At 41.7% G+C, this 17,099-nt stretch overlaps 1 protein-coding gene across 11 annotated transcripts in view; it reads left to right on the top strand.

Moving 5' to 3' along the window:
- The window catches only part of MCF2L (MCF.2 cell line derived transforming sequence like), a 162,522-nt gene that overhangs the window by 47,501 nt on the left and 97,922 nt on the right, over positions 1–17,099 (top strand). Inside the window, exon 1 of one of the 11 annotated variants that reach the window (XM_035317607.1) lies at positions 13,473–13,750. The exons of the other annotated variants lie outside the window; for them this stretch is intronic. Coding sequence (XP_035173498.1) covers positions 13,630–13,750 — 121 coding nt within the window. The 5' untranslated portion in view covers positions 13,473–13,629. Of the gene's footprint in view, positions 1–13,472; positions 13,751–17,099 lie in introns of those variants that run through there. 11 annotated transcript variants of the gene reach the window in all.

Raw genomic sequence — 17,099 nt, 5'->3', positions numbered from 1 at the left:
GCCAACTGGTAGGAGCTATGAATATTTATCCTGTTCTCACCCAGGAAAGCCCAATTACATGGCAGTTCTGTGCTCAGTGACTAGTCTTCGTAAGAAATGTGTTTATTCTGATCTTTTTTATTATTATTATTATTATTTTTTCCCATTCAGAACCCTATACTCATAATAAATATCTTTCAGGCTAAATTATTTATCTTAAATGTTAACTGAGGACATTGTGGTTGTTTGCTGGTTATTAACTTTTATTATTTATTTATAATACTTGCATAGTTAATGTGAGGAACACATGTTTTTGTACTTCTCGCTTTGTATATGCTAACAGTTCATGCTGTGGTGCAGTTTGATGAGAATAGATTCAAGCTCTCAAGTTTATTCTTTCAGTTGGAAAAGCACCTTAAATCATGTATTTGAGGCATAACACGCACCCCAAAAAGCAAGCACAGTACATCCAGGTTTGCGTGCCCGCCAGATGACTTATGTTTCCTCCCCCAGGGCCTTGCACTTTTTGCTCCGTGGGCCATAAATCATCACCTACCAAATCATGTAAAATGAGGTAACACACTACTGTGCTGTGTTTTATCACACTTGATTAACATTTATGTCCCTGGACAGCCAATACTTATGATGTCAGAATAAACTGTAATTAGGTTGTTTCTTGTCACAGCATCTTGTTTACACAACGAGACAGTTGTTTCCCCAGCCTTACTCTACCGCATCCCTTCCCTTCCACCGGCCTCCTTGTCATCTCGCCTCTCCCTAAAAGATTTCTCTTTCTGCCCAATATGTTCTTGTATCTCAGCCACCCGTGCCCTCATGCCACAGTCTCACCGACTGTCCTTCCCCAGACTGATGGGCTGGTGTCCGCTGTGCACTTCCAGCCTCGTTTATTCTGCAGGGCACCCTCCTGCCTCCGGATCCTGGAGGGCTTCCTACCAGGGGCAGTTTGCCGGAGGCTTGCTTCAGGGAAAGGAGTGAGCTCCCAGCCAGATGCAGCATTACAGAGGAGTTTCATCAAACCCCAAGGATGGAGGTTCCTTTACCCTGTCCTCTAGCTGCTGTTAAAGCAGAAATTATGGGTTTAATACATGGGTTTTATCCATATTATGGATAGAAAACTGTCTTTGGGGCAGTGGAACTTGTATTCGGTGTTCAAAGTGGTTCCTGCTGAACTTGAAATCAGTGAAAAGCCATAGAAAGCCAGCGGGTGGAAGGATGTTAACAGTGTGAGTAAGAGGCGTGACTGTTTGTCAGGACATGGAGGAAGTGAATCCTACATCTTTATTGCTATGAAAGATTGCATCACTCGGTGCCCGACAATAAAGACTACTTTCCGAGGTACTTTGTTAGAGGGGGCCCCTTCAGAAATGAAAGGAGATCTTGTTCAGCCAATCCTTTAATGACTATGTCTGTCTGTGGGCATCGGGGGGGAGGAGGGGGTCAGATAGCCAGATGAATTTTAACAGAGGGTCTTTGTGTAAAATATATGGACGTTAAAAAAAAAAAAAAAAAAAAAAAAAAGAGAAAAAATGTAAAGTTGCAGGGCAAAAAGTGTTGCACTATTTTGTTCTCTATCATGGTTGCTTTGTAGTAAATATTCTGAGGATGGCACTTCAAACCTTTTTTTTTTCCATTTTAAAATCTATTTCTGGTTAAATTGTATTTGAAAGAGGTAGTTCAGCTGAGTGTGTAGGAAGATAAATACATTTCAACGGCTGGATTATAGGGAATTATGTTCACCGTACTTGTCATCATGTGTAGAGATTATTTGGAGTCATAAGGTACTCAAATTCAGCAGTTTGATATTAATTTTTTATTTCTTGAACACCGAAACAAGGAGACATAAGCCTTCATTTGAGCAAACGGAATGGAGCTGGTAGTTCGGAGAATGAGAGGATTTGGAGTCTGTACATTGTGCCATAGCACTATCCACCCATTACAAACAAATTTATAATTTACTGTATTAGTCAGTGATAACCTAATGAGCTGCCGGTGTTGGAAAGCTGTGCACAGTGTGATTTCTTCAGTTCTGTCCCGCAGAAATACTGAGCAGGGTTTAATTGCCTTTCATGAGAGATGCTGCCACTAGAAAGGTAGAGCCTTGTTCCTTCACTAGCATCCAGAAACTGTTTTACTGGGGAAATACTGAACTTCGTACAGACTTTACATCTACCTTGAATACATTTGCTGTAGCTCATTTTAGTGTCTAAAAAAATTAACACAAATTTGAAGACTATTTTTCTCTCTTTTGTTGAAGGAGCTTGGCTATCACGCTAAAACACAAAGTTTTTGTACTTTCTAACAACTGATAAATATATAATGTATCTACCATTTTTCTGCCCGTGTGTCTGAACAGCTTGTGAATAATTTAATGTTTTACTTTACCACCCTGCCTCTTTACATAACACTACAATGAGGAAGATAAGATTCTGATAAATTATTAATTCAACAGGAAATTGGAACAAGTTATATATATTAAGCACTGAAAATTGTTCTCTTTTTCTCTGGGGAAAGCACAAGCAATGATGCAGCTGGCTGACAATAAGGGGGCTAAACAGTCAAGGTGATCATAGAATAATTTGGATTGGAAATGACTTCTGGAGGTCATCTGCCTCCTCAAAGCAGATCTGCTTATCACAGGCTTGTCCAGCTCAGTCTTGAGCACCTTTGAGGGTGGAGATGATGTTCCAGGAGTCTCTTGAGTCCTCTGGTACATGGCCCATACACATGGGACCTGTTGCCTGGCTGGCTGCTGGGATTTGGTGGCAGTGGTACACATTTTCCTGCTGGTTCAAATCTTTTCACCAGAGCACCAAGGCTCTCTCATGACGTGGTAGCAGAGCTTATTTCTGGAGCAAAAAAAAAAAATCTGCTACTCCCTCTAAATTGGATTTTAATAAATTGAAACATACTGACTTTACGAAGGCTTCTAGGTTTTAGTACTTAAAATAATCTGACTTTATATTTTCATAGTAGCCAGTTCTTTCTTTTCATTATTTACTGGGTTTTGCTTTGTTTTGCCATATCCATATGCTTTACATTGCAGTAGTTTTCACACGTTGGTTTTAAATATTTGAAGAGAATTAAATGGTTCAGGGAAATGTTGTAAGTACCCAGGACTGCAACAAAGTCCAGGCATCCAGCTGCAAAGCAGGGTGCTCCACAAGGGAAGCTTGATGCAGAAAAGTTTGCACAGTATAATTTACTGTTTAATAAACTGGTATATATGTTAAACCTGTATTCTGCCAAATTTCTGCAGTTGATGACATCCTTTTTTTTTCTAATATAACTTTGATTTGACGTGGATTTATTTGGATTGGAGAGCTGCTGTGAAGTTCTAAAATGTTTGGCTACTGTGTATCTTTAACATGAACTGCAGCATCTGTGCCTTTTCTGTATCATTTTCCTACCTGCTTCTGACTCCCAGGATATATCTGGGAATCCCATGTGTTCTTCTGATGGGGAAGGTCAGTATGCATGACGTTTTCCCAATGTGCTGCCTGTAGCTAAGGGTACAAGATAAAGGATATCCCACTCAGATCTATACATTACTAACAGAGAAGCCTGGTGTCAGTGGCATCTGCACATCACAGATCTGATCAAAGATTGCTCCTGTGACCCAGTCTCTGGTGTATGTTTGATTGCACAATGAAAGGACCGTTTCCTGAGACAACTGTGACCTTGGGTTCAGACTTCCACTGCTGATTGTTTAACACCCTGCTATCTGTTGTCAGCCACACAAGTGAAACACCTGCATTTGGAGGGGATGTGTGCTTGGGGAATGTGTGCAGGGACTAAAATACACACAGTTTAAATGCACAGGGGCAGTATATATGGCATGGCAGGTGGAGTGGTGGGAGAAGGATCAAAATTGTCCCCTGGAAGTGATGCCAGCATTCTGAAGCAGATCATGCTCCTCAAAGATCTCAACTGCTTCATCTCTGACACCACGTCCCCAATACCAGTTTTATAGTGTGAGCATTCTTCCTTTCTCTTCCTGAGTAGCTGCACTTACAGCTTTCGGTTGTCTTCCTTAGACAAGCTAGGATTGATCGAGTCAGTCGAGGATGAAGAATGAAACAACGAGGTAATGGTTGTAGCTGTCACACTTTAGCTGTCAGAAACACATCCTTGATGAAAAGCAGAGCATGCCTGGGTAATATTTCTTCTGTATGGGAACAAACAAAACCTGCTGGCACAGCACTACCTTTACCTGACAAGTTTGAAGCATCATATAGATTGGCTGGTAAAAATATCTCTGAATCCAAATATGACAAATAAGAACAAAATCTATGAGGGAAGAAGAGGATATTGACTGGAATTGACCTTTGGTGATACAGCTCTACAGCTATGGGAATCCCCATGGAGTACTCTTTGTAGGCTTTTCTCATGTGAGAGAGTATGCAGGAAAATATTTTTGCTCTAATGCAAGCTATGATTTTTTGTAATGTCCTGACTTTATCGTTAGCATCAATGTTATTTCCCTCAATGTTTTCATGCAGTGAAACCATGTCAGGAGGAGCCATGATTTCATCAGTGTCCATTTCTGCTTAACATATTTAATTTACCAAATCTTCCGTGTCTTTCGACAGATTTTGGTGTAATCATATATTTGGAGACAGTAACTTCAACAATACATTTGCCCGTTATGCCTTTGTTTGGGTTCTAAGTGTGTAGCCATAAATAATAATCAGTTGTACTCTTTTATTAAGTCATGTGAGGTTTTCAGCTGAAGGACCCTAAAGATACAGGGACAGATTGCAAGAACAAATTACTACTCATTTGGGGAAAAAAAGATGATAAATCTTCCTAATCTGCAAATCACTATGTATTTATGATTTCAGCAGCTTTCCACATGCCACAATTTGAGCCGGAGTTATTGGCTACTCTAACCCGGAGCCACATCACGCGTCACCACCCTGCTTGTCCTACCTGGAACGTTTCTGTGTGTGATTCACACTGCAGCTACAGAAATACACATGCCAGCACAAAGGAAGCAAGGGGAAGGAGCAGAAATTCTCCCCGTGGCATCAGCACGGAGCTAGGCCCAACAAAGTGCCTGTGTGACTGTGGCTGTATTCAGTCAGTGCTTGCTGATAACATGCTATAGATGGAATGTGCTTCTCATTCTTTCTAAGAATTACAGCCATAGTAACTGCATATCATACAGTATTTGTTTTACGTTTTCAGAGGGAAATTGTCTGTTGATTCTTAGCTGTCAAAGAGCTTTTCATTCTTAAACTTAATCGTAGACTTGTCCTAGGGATTGGTAGTTCCAGATGGTCTAAAAACCCTTGGTCTCTCCCTTACTCTGTGTTTAGATCTGTTTGCTTCAATGTCTTTAATTATGACTATATAATTAAAATGTCCATTAGAACTGGCCAGCTGATGAGGCCAGAATGAGGAAAACTGACTCTAAACTGGCTAAAACTTGGACTCTGTTTAGTAAACTGGCAGCCGTCCCACCAGTAACTCCCTTCATCCCAGTTCAATTAAATTTCTTTATCTGTACATCGGGAAAATCCCATTTAGCTGGAATCCTACATGAGTGATCTTCAAAATAAGCAGTTAATGAATTCTTTGTGTTCATTAATATTATGAAAATCTCCTTCTTTCTCCAAGCACTTGTGTGATACATCACTTTTGCATCCCCACGGCATTTCAGAAAGTTGCGGTAGAAACCCTCCTGTGCTGCATCACAGCAGTGGCTGGAGAAAAATGGCATTAGTTCTTACAGCCTCAGGATTTTAGAGCGTATCTAAAACATCTCTAAAAGGTATTACGTCTAGCTGCATACCAGCTTTGTGGAGTATTAATAGCAGTGTTTCCTTTGTGCCAAGTGGATTACTGCCATATAAATTTGTAATCAGTGTAACAATGCATGCAGAAGAATTTCAAAGCAGCTACTCAACTGAAAACTCTTTCACTTTATTAATTAACCATTCATGAAGAGACTAAAAAGGGAGAATTGTGAAATGTGGAAAAGAACTAAAGTATTACAGTGAAGAGGTGAGAACTGAGTGCAGGATCACTTGGGTCTGAAATGCATGGCAACAGCGAACACTTCTGAGAACAAAACTACAGTAGCAGAGACGGTAAGCTCAAAGGGTGCTTCTGGTCTGTGGTGCTATGGCAAGAAGATGTCAGCTGCTTGTGTAGGTGCACAGTAGTAGTTTTTTACTGCATGCATTAGATTATTGAGATTTATGCTCTTTATTGTCTTCTTTAATATCTTTATTGATGATTTGGATGAGGGAATTGAGTGCACCCTCTGTAAGTTTGCAGATGACACCAAGCTGGGGGGAAGCATTGATCTGCTGGAGTCTAGGAAGGCGCTGCAGAGGGATCTGAACAGGATAGGTCAATGAGCAGAGGCCAACGGGATGAGGTTCAACATGGCTAAGTGCTGGGTCCTGCACTTTGGCCACAACAACCTCATGCAGTGCTACAGGTTTGGGGGAGTGTCTGGAAAGCTGCACAGAGGAAAAGAATCTGGGGGTGCTGGTTGATGCTCACCTGAACATGAGCCGGCAGTGTGCCCCAGTGGCCAAGAAGGCCAACGGCATCCTGGCTTGTATCAGGAAGAGTGCAGCCAGCAGGACCAGGGAGGTGATCGTCCCCCTGTACTCTGATCTGGTGAGGCCGCACCTCGAGTGCTGTGTTCAGCTTTGGGTCCCTCACTACAAGAAGGACATGGAGGCCCTGGAGTGTGTCCAGAGAAGGGCTACGAAGCTGGTGAAGGGCCTGGAACACAAGTCCTGTGAGGAGCGGCTGAGGAAGCTGGGGGTGTTTAGTCTGGAGAAGAGGAGGCTCAGGGGAGACCTCATTGCTCTCTACAGCTACCTGAAAGGAAGGTGTGGGGAGCTGGGGGTCAGCCTCTGCTCACAGGTAACCAGTGATAGGACTAGAGGGAATGGCCTCAAGTTATGCCAGGGGAGGTTCAGGTGGGAAATGAGGAGCCATTTCTTCTCAGAAAGAGCGGTCAGGCATTGGGATGGGTTGCCCAGGGAGGTGGTGGAGTCACCGTCCCTGGGGGTGTTCAGGGAAAGGATGGACGTGGTACTCAGGGACATGGTTTAGTAGGTGACGGATGGTAGGGGGATGGTCAGACCAGATAATCGTGGAGGTCTTTTCCAACTTTAATGATTCTATGATTCAATGAACATAATAAGCTGTAGCCAGGGTCCACCACCGCTAGGAACTATAGATGCATCGATCCAGCAGCAGCCGATACCATATTCTGCATTTTGTTGTTGTCAAAGGTATTGTCTTCAGGAAAAGATCTTCTGAAAATCACCCATCTAACCCATCCAGTTTTTCAGTGTCCTGAAAGTGAAGTTTTGTTGGTGAGCTGATCACTAATCTCAAATCTATCACACCAGACTGGAAAGAGCAGCCGTACCTGTCCATGGCGTAAACGCATACAAACTCCTCCTTTCCCTCTTTTACTACTGCTGGAAATCAACCCAGTGAGTAAGTACTGTGTACCTGCTGTACGTACTTGTTAAAAGATACAACTTTTGAGCACAAGCTTATTCTTTTGAAAACAATTCAGGAACTCTTAAACTTAAACAAAAAATATTTTAACATCAAGTTTTGGCTTTCTCTCTCCAGCCAGTTCTGCACAGAGCTGTGCTGTCGAGGGCCAGTCAATGTTTTTGAAGGTGTTTGTTATTCATTTATATCTATATTTATACAGATATGTAATACTCACATATATACACAGATGCAGGTAGTTTTTGGACAAAGCTTCCACTGGCACAACTGACTATGTAGTGAAGGCAACTACTTACCCTCACCCCCTTAGTTCAGTAATTATTTATACAGATGTAGTTGGCACATGACGGGAATAACCGCAGTGTCCCAGGGCGTATGTGCTGGGAGTGGCCAACATGCCTGAAACTGTCATATCTTTACAGAACATGGCCAATAAAGCTCTATCTGACTGACCATTTTAAGCCACTTATTTTCTCTGCTGTTGTTTTACCTGGTTTATATCAGTAGCAGCCCCTTGCCCGTGGCTCCATGTTTTGCAGGCAGCAGGGATGTGTAGTGGTATCAAAGGCTTCTTGGTCTCTCATCAGTTTCTTTCTCCTCTTGCCACAGAAATTCCCTCTCTGCCACCTGCCTCAGTTGTCCCCCTCCCTTGCACTGTACTCACACCCTCAGCAGCAGGGGACTGGGTGCAGGATGGACATGGGAGGAGTGGGTGAAAGCGTGGGCCTGTAGCCGGCATAGGATTAATTTTATGAAGTTAATAGAAACAATTAAATGTAATTCCAGAAATACTTCGCAGGAGCATCCGAATCTGAATGGGTTCCTCTTTTTCACCTGCCTTCGTAGTTTTCTTTACAATGTAATATTAACACTTCCACAACATTGAATCCCTCATTTTATGTCCTGAAGGTTGTTTTTGTTTCTTGTTTTACATTTAAGATACAGAATGATCCTTGTTGATTTTAGGATCTATTTTATGGTAACAGTTCAACTTTTTGAGAGATTGCTTTGAAGAAAGACTGGCAGCTGCAGCTCAGCAGCATAATGTGCAAGTATAAATAGAATTCAGGCTGTCCACTTCTCTCAGCCCCGATCAACTTATATTCATCTGATGCCGAGGCTTGTTACAATCATGGTTTGTGTCTGAGCAGACACGTTCAGTTAGGGTTAAGCTTGGAAAACTAACCTCATATGCCCATGTAACTTAATTAAAGCTTTGCCTATAGATTTCTGGTGAAACCAAGTAATTCTTTTACCTCTTAACCTTTAATAAGTTAATGTCAAAATATTGGGAAAGTTTATCACTATCTATGGTTTTGGGAGATACTGAGTTTAAAATAGCTTTTACATTTGCTTGGATGTATTTTGATTAATACCTGTTTCTGGGTTTTCTTCCCAATCCAGCTTCTACTTGTTTGTCATGGTATTTTATTTCACTTCACAGGTTCTCTAGATAATGTTATGGGAGCCCTATTTAAGCTTTTTCTTAGAGTATTCTGGTAGACTAGCCTAAAAGTGAAATATAAGAACATTTATTGAATTCTAATAAGTATAAAAATAGTACAGGCAAAAGATGTACCTAAACTTGATATTAATCTCATCCACATTCAAAAAGGAAGTCATTCTTTTCTTGTATTTCAATCTCCTTGGCATCATGGAGTAATGATTTAGTTCTCAGGTTTTCAGGCAGGTTTTCTCTCAACATTTTCCCTTTACAAGAGCCCAGTAGAATTTATGGATGTAAAAATATCAAATTCTGTCTCTTTGAAGTCTCATCTACCCTTTCTTTCTCATTTAAAATCAGCCTCTGGCTGATACTTCACTGTTTTAGCCTAGTGGCTAGCCTCTGGCATGGATTAGCTTTTATACACTTGTTTTTAATTTAAAAAATCCACACAAGAAAAATATTTGCCATAATTTGACATTTAAGTATGGCTGTAAGAAAGCTCAGAACTAAGCATCATAACAATCAGTATTCCCCTGTTACAGTATAAGGGTGTTCAACTGTATAAAGCAGGTTACATTTCAGATTAGAAGTGACTTTGGTGTTATCTTTTTAATGTGCACAAAGCAATCGTTTTATTCAATAAAACGATGAGTCCCATTTAGATTTTTGTTTGCACTACTGTTTTCATCAAAACAACTATGATTTGTGTGCACGGACAACTAATGGAGCATGCTTTGAGCAGAAAAACCTGAACAGCAGATCTCTTTCGTGGTGTGCTTTTCTTCCCCCTCATTTAATTTCCACTATTACTGAAAATGCACTGATACTGAAAGATACGCATGGCACTTGCTCCTTTTTTAAAAGACTCTGAGATTTAGCTTGTATGTGCCCTTGTATTTGTTTTTTTAGAAACTTTTCCAAGAAACAGTGATTTCAGACCTCCATGTATGTATGCAAACAGTAGATGCAAATTCCCCATATAATCTTTACCATCTTTGTGTTCTTCAGGCAAGATCTCTCTTGCAGTCCTCTTCATTATTATCTTACCCCATCATTGCAGTGGGATGTGATGGCACTTCTGACAGTGACGTTTCTCTGCAGAACCTGCTTCCTTCAGGGACTCAAGGGGAAAAGGACAGGACAAACTATAGGTGTAGTTCTCATAGACGGACTCCTGCACATTGTATGCACAGAGGGATCTTGAAGTGCAAGCTGTAGGAGGTACCACATTTTCTAGCCCATAAGATGCATTTTTCCCTGAAAAAGGAGATTTAAAATTAAGGAGAAATGGCAACACTGGTGGCAGTGGCTTATCAGCAGATCTGAAGATTAACCTGTTTTAAGGAGCAGAAGAAACACAGGAACATAAATCTGTGTGCTAATGCAGTGTTGATTCTGCTACCAGAGCCTCCTGCTAGGAGGGATACTTGGTCCTATAACATGAACATTTCAGAGCTTGGCACCTAATGCCAGGATGTAAGCAAGGGTCTGTAAATACTTGTTGGGATCCGGCGGAAAATCACATTAGGGCATTTGAGATGTTCCCTAAAGATAAGGCTCCTGTACAAACAAAAAGATGAAAGGAACAGTAAGAATCTGGCAGTGATCAAAGTGGTGGCAGCTTAAATTAATGATCCCCAAGAAAACTTGAGGTTAATTTATTAACAAAAATACTGTGACAGTTCCCAGGAAGAACTCGAGAGAGTATACATACAGATGTAATTCCGTGTGGCTGCTTCTACTGTGAATGTGCAGCACTGCACCTGCAATCAAAAACAGACGTGGAGATGGAGCTTGAGAAAAACAAGAGCTGTTTCTTTGCCAGGATTCTGTTGACTTCATCAGGCTGTTTGTGGTCATTTAAAGATGTTCACGGAGGCATTGCCCATCAAATGCTACTGTTTACATGACATGAAAGAAGAGATAGGTGTAGTCTGCTTAGATTTGCCACGTAATACTCAAAGAATACTACCGTCTTTAAACTGCTAAGTAGTTCTCTGATGCTGTACAGAGCAGAGAAGAAACCCTTCTAATACGAGCTTTTGTTACAGTAATGCCAACGGCAAGGGAAAATACTCTGATTATTTTCCTGGAGATAGAGGCTGTGGCTGTTTGGAAAACGCTGCATTACACCATCTGTTTCCTTCTGATTGCGCTCCACCACAGCCATTGTTGTGATTAATTTCGTTGCTTCTAGGCACAAACTTGAGTGCTCGAAAGAAGATTAAAAGCTTGTTTTACGGAGGGGGATGTAGCTAATGGGTAGCTTTCAGTTGGATTGTGTGTACTTAACAACTTTACAACTCAAGTCATCAATCTTCTCTGTGCTGTAGGTACAAGCAAGGATAGCTTCTTTTTGCTTCGCTGTAATAACACTCTGCACGAATTGTTGGTGAGATGGCCACCACGTGCCACTGGCATCACAGCACACCACCAGGACAGTCACTCTTCTAGCTGCTGGCTCAGCTGCTGGAAGGTGATGCGCAGTCTCACCCACCTTCCAGTCAACAGTTAGACCAATTCCTGCCATCCGGAGGCTGCTGTGCCCCAAAATCCCAAAGAAGGAGTAGCCTGCCAGACAGGAGGACCATCCCACTGGCTGGCAGCCTGCAGCAGGCCTCTCCTGGCCACATCCACCGCCTCGCCATGGAAGCTCAGCAACAAGGAGCACGTTGTGGTGGTGTCCCTGCAAGGGTCACTGTTTCACTGCATCTGTCTCACTGTGCCCCCAAGTGAAGAGCAACCCCATAAAATGTGGGATTTTGTCTCATATTGGTGCCACACCTATTTCAGCGCCATCCTCTTTTGCATGAAGACTGAACGTGTAATACAGTGGTGGTGTACATCATGGCAGTTTTCCACCACTGGGATGTTCCCCTCCTTTCTTCCTTCCTTCCTTTTAATTCCTCTGTTACTTAAATAAGCTTGGCAGGCCTTTGATCCAGGATGAGTAGCACAGCTGCATTATGCAGCGGTCCATCTACTTATTATAATGAATTTGGAACATGAGTGACATTTGCATGAAATGCATTAATTCTTATTTACTTGTCTACCTCTCTTGATCATTTCAAGAATGACACATTTACCTATGATTTCATATCACAAGTCTAGCATTTTATCCCTTGCTAGCCAGGTATATTCAGGCTAGTGTTTTGTAAGTTAATTAATATTTACTTCCCAGGGACTTAAGTAAAGGTTGTCTGTTTTAATTTGCTTCCAGAATAATGATGGTTGGTAACCGTATTTCAGAACACTTCTTCAGTTTGATGTGCACAATGGTATGGACGAGGTTGTGGCAGATCTGGAGCCATACAGGACATAGTTAGAATTGAGAGGAAAATGTGACTGCCAAGTAAAGCAGTATTATCAATTTCCTCTCTCCTGCATTGAAAGAGACAGGGGGAACAGACAGTGTAGGGTTTCCTGATGTGTTTTCAGAAAGCCTGGGATTCATTTCCCCTCCCTTCCTTCCTATTAGTTGTTTGTTAACTCCCAGGAAGATTCAAGCTTTTCTTGTGAGACCTTTCTGCCTGCAGGTTCTGGAGACAGGCTCGGCCTTTGAGGGGCTCACGTCTCACAGAATCATCGAATAATTCAGGCGAGAGAAGACCTCTAAAATCACCTGGTCCAGCCTTTAAGTCTCACCTCTGAGCAAATTCAGGGAGAGGAAGAGGAGCTTGATAATGAGAGTCTGACTCAGGGTAAATGGACAGAAGAGTAGTTTCTAATTAACAGCGTCGTATTGCCAATGGTATTTGCTTTTAATTTGCTGGTATAAAGCACAGTGGAGGCCACTGAGGGATACGGGATGCTTCAGACACACGACTAGGAAATGCAGCAAGTTCCAGCATGAGATTTCTGCCCATCTGAGCGCTGATTTGTGAACTTGCGAGCAAAACGTGGACTTCTGCGAAAGACTTTCAGCTGCCCTTCTTCACTAAAAACCTCGTTTGTCTCTGTGCAACTACCGGAACCTCCCCTCTCAGTAATGAGAAGGCTGTGAAGACCCCAGCAGTAGGGCCAGCTACTTGGGATGAGAAGTGGCTTTGGAGAGCAGCGCACGGCTGGTGTGAGCTGACGGGCTGGATGCTTTGAGGGGGCTTTTCCTCAGCGGAAACAGCTGCTGTTTTGGATGAAACACTGAAAAACAGACAGTTCTGTCCTCTTTTTGAAAGTTTCGTCTGGTAATCCAGCCACTTATGTGAGCTGTGCCTCCTTTATTCGCAGTAGTCGCACCAGAGACAAGAAAACAGGCTGTAAGCTGTAGCAAGGTGTGCTACCTATCTGCTGTGTGACGTGTGCCAGAAACTGAGAGGTCTTGCAGCTTTGTGTAGAAACTAACTGGGCATTTTCTGTTCATTAAGTACAACTGATTCTTCTCTTTTCTTTGTAGTAAAAATAGGCATCGGTTTCTGAGGAAAAACACATATGAACCAAATAACCGAACTGCACCTACTTCCAGTTCTTTAAATCTGTTTTTTTGTTGTTGTTGTTGTTTTTTTTTTTTTAAAAAAAAAAAATCCTTTATTAGTGCTTGAATCTGACAACACAAGAACTCTTTGTGTTCCATTGACATTTTAAAACAAAATCAGAGTGCCTCACGTTGTGTCAGAAGAGCGTAATTCTGAAGAGGTTCTTTTTTTCTTCCTTTGGTGAATAACTCGGTGAAGATACAAGAATACCCACCCATGTCACAACGCCGGTTTTTAAAGGATGGACATGAAAGTCACTTTAGGATCCTACCAAGATTCGGCCAACTCCTTCATGGCAGAAGGCAGTCACGAAATAACACACGCCAAATATGCACTGGTGAGGTGACTTTTACAAGTGATTGTATATTGTGATTTGCATATGCATAGAATGTTTGCACTAAAATTTAAGCATCATGTGAGGTGCCTATGAGCAGTAAGTAGTCTAGTGCTGGACTTGCTGATTTTCACAACTCCGATGGTTCTTGCAGGAACTCTTTTGCTGTTGTTGTTTTTTCTCAAAGCATGCTCATGTAGGGATCCAGCATTTGTTATAGTAAGAAAATATAAATCTTTATCCATATTAGTTATTACTCATGGATAGTGATTAATCTCAGTACTAATAACCAGTACTTATAGGAGAAAAGTGTGCAAGCAATTTTGTTGTTACTTGCAGTTCCAGGTATGATAGTGCCTAACAAACACAGATTTGAATGCTTTACACCAACCCCCCTTCAATACTCTATAAGAACTTCACTGAGTGCTCCACTCTTAAAAAAACAAGTAACTACACCCCAAAAAATGTTTTAACTGTATTCAAAAGCTCAGGAAGCCTCTGATCTTTGAGTGTAATGTACTAAATTTGGGACTTGCAACCATTTAGTCAGTCCTAAAGTCTTGTTTCATACAGTATGTGGTATAATCATATATTAGTATAAGCAAAAATTATATAATATTTGTGTTTAGTAAAGCTAACTTTTTTTCCCCTATGATAGGTTAGCCCTGACTGGTTGAGATAGGCTGAAGCAGATTTTTCAATAATTAATGGATCCTTTCTTGGTTTTATATGCACAGTGAACTACTATAGTTAAAATAAAAATAAAAATAAAAAATCCTGCTTATTTTTAAACTAATTTGGAGCATATACAATTGAAGTAAAAATAAACTTAGCAACCTCTATAGTAAGTATAAATCTTTCAAGACTTTCCAATATTCCTTTCTCTCATGTTGACACTTATCCTTGGAAACAAATTAGGAAGAGAAAAATGCCTCTATGGTGGTTCTTTTTGCTCACACCCTCTTTTATGCTGTGCTTTTGCTAAGTTTTTGATAACTTCTGAAATGCAAAGATTTCACCTTTCCTGACTGGCCATTCTTAAGGCCAAGATTTCATACCTTTAGAGTGCCAACTTTTAAATCATTGAGTTTTAACAATTAATCCCATTCAGGTCAGACCAGAGAAAGGTTTTATGTTAATTGCTAGTAATCATAATATTGCTAGTAATAATTCTTCATGGGGAAAAAAACAGCCATATTTTAAATACATGGGATGCAGTGTTACCAAACAGAGCAAAACAAGACCTCATCAAATTTTAGCCTTACCTTTATTTAGGATTCAACCATCACTCGCTCATAATCACACTGTAGTCAAATTCAAAATGTAGCAATAAAAGTGGTCATTGCTGGCCATTTGTGAATGTTAATCCCAAGTATAGACAAAGCTTTGACTGCATGGGTTTAATATATTGAACATGTTCTAATATAAAAAGTCCTCATTTTAGCCTACTTTCCTTCAGTTTCAGATCCCTAATGCAAACCTTGTAATGCTGTACAATCATCTCTTAGAGGTTCCTTTCTCTATATATAGATGTGTACAGTCAGAAAACTGAATGGTTCTGTGGGAAGAAACACTCTTCTCTCCCACCCATCTTTATTATTATTCCGAAGCTCCTTTTGATTGTGCTGCAGTCTTCTTTTTGAAGTCTTCAAGTATGCAAAAATTCTGTTTCCTCTCCTTCCTGTTACCCATTTTATGTTGACAGTAGAAAAGCAATTAGATGGTTCTAATGTTAACTTTACATATACAGTAAGAATTAGTCCATTGTTTTGGTCAAAGCCATTTTATGGCCTTTTGCCCTGATAAGAGTCTTCCTGCCTTCCTGGTGGGGGACTTTAATTAGCCTTCAGTGGCAGTGGCAGACCAAAAGATACCCCTAATGTAGATCAAGGTTTTAGACTGGAAAAGAAGAGGTCCTGCAGCCTGGGAGCAGTTCTATCCTGTAGCTGTGCTGGGTGAAGTTAAAATTTTGGCAAGCATTTATTTCCGGAGTAAATGTACTTGTGAGTCTGTGAATCCCATGATATATGCTTCTCTTTTCTTGTGACAAAATTAAGCTGCTCAGTCCTGTTGACCCGTGTCTCACAGGGCTATGTTTTCTTATTAGCATCTCTGGAAACTGCTGAGAGCCGTTTTGCTCCCTGCTACTTCATCCTTCTGCCCCCATGTTAAAAATAAATAAATATAGAATTCTTTATATGAACAGTAAATGTCCTGGTTCATAGATTGTGACCTTATTTACCTTGTGAAGGAGGCTGTGCTGGCTTCCAGTGTCTTTACTCTTCATCAGATCTGCCTCTGCTTTCATTTTAACAAAGACAACATTATTTACTTTAAGCTCATGGAGGTTTGGGTCTGTCCTCTTTGGCCTAATCCTCCATCCACTGCTCTCTGCGGGTGTCTTTCCCCAGGCTGGCTGTACTGCCTTTATCGCCCTGCCTTGGCTGAGCCCTCACTCCAGTGATGCTTACTCCTGGACCACAGAGATCTGGGACTGTGCACCATATGGTGCCTCTGCAGACCGGGCCCAAGCTCATGTGGCCAGGACTCAACATTGCACAGGAGGGTATCATGGTCTCGGCATCCATCCCTGACTGAACATCTTCTGCAGGAGGGTGGGAGGGCAGTTGTAGAGTTTGTGGAGGACGTCAGCCCTGGAGACACAGGGCTTTGAGCAGTCTCCTATGGGGACACCTGTCACCCCTCAGGAGGGGAGGTATTCCAGGGTGCTGGCCTGCCACGGCTCCTTGCGGTGGACTTCCAGGGGTGGTGCTAATAGAGCATCCTCTCAGCCTGTTCATATTCTCACTCGTTCTCTAAGTGATCAGGAACAGTAGGCCAGCTTGAGCCAAGAGCTGCAAAACAAGTCTGCTGAGCGGGGCCTCCAGAGACATCCACCTTCAGTCTGTGTTGCGGTTAGCATGGACAGAGGTTATCTTCAGAGATGTCCTGTAGTTTGCAGCTTTTCACACTGGGTTCAGGCTGGTTTTCTGATGAAGATGACCGAAGCTCTGTAGCCGTTTGCTTTCACATGTCCACTCTAGGCGTGTAATGAATGAAAGAAGAGACGAAGGTCCCCATGCCCCAGGGTCCTTCCAATCTAATGACCGTATGCATAGAGCGGGGGCAGGCATACTTTGGTACCTGAAGGCTTCAACATAGCCAAAGCATGCCTGGAACCTGTGTAAACACCAAGATTTCTGGTCAATGTTAAAGTCTGCCACTACAACTTTATTACTGTTAGTCCCCATGCCAGATAGGCCCAGGCTTGTAAGGCTGTGTTTGCTGTTGCTATGTTCACACCTTCATGTGCTGGCTGGGTAAATGTGTTGAAAAAGGATTTATTTGAGAT

This window comes from Oxyura jamaicensis, chromosome 1 (genome assembly GCF_011077185.1).
Source record: "Oxyura jamaicensis isolate SHBP4307 breed ruddy duck chromosome 1, BPBGC_Ojam_1.0, whole genome shotgun sequence".
Lineage (NCBI taxonomy): Eukaryota > Metazoa > Chordata > Aves > Anseriformes > Anatidae > Oxyura > Oxyura jamaicensis.
Note: the sequence above shows the minus strand (reverse complement) of the source record. Positions and strands in the feature narration are given on the sequence as shown.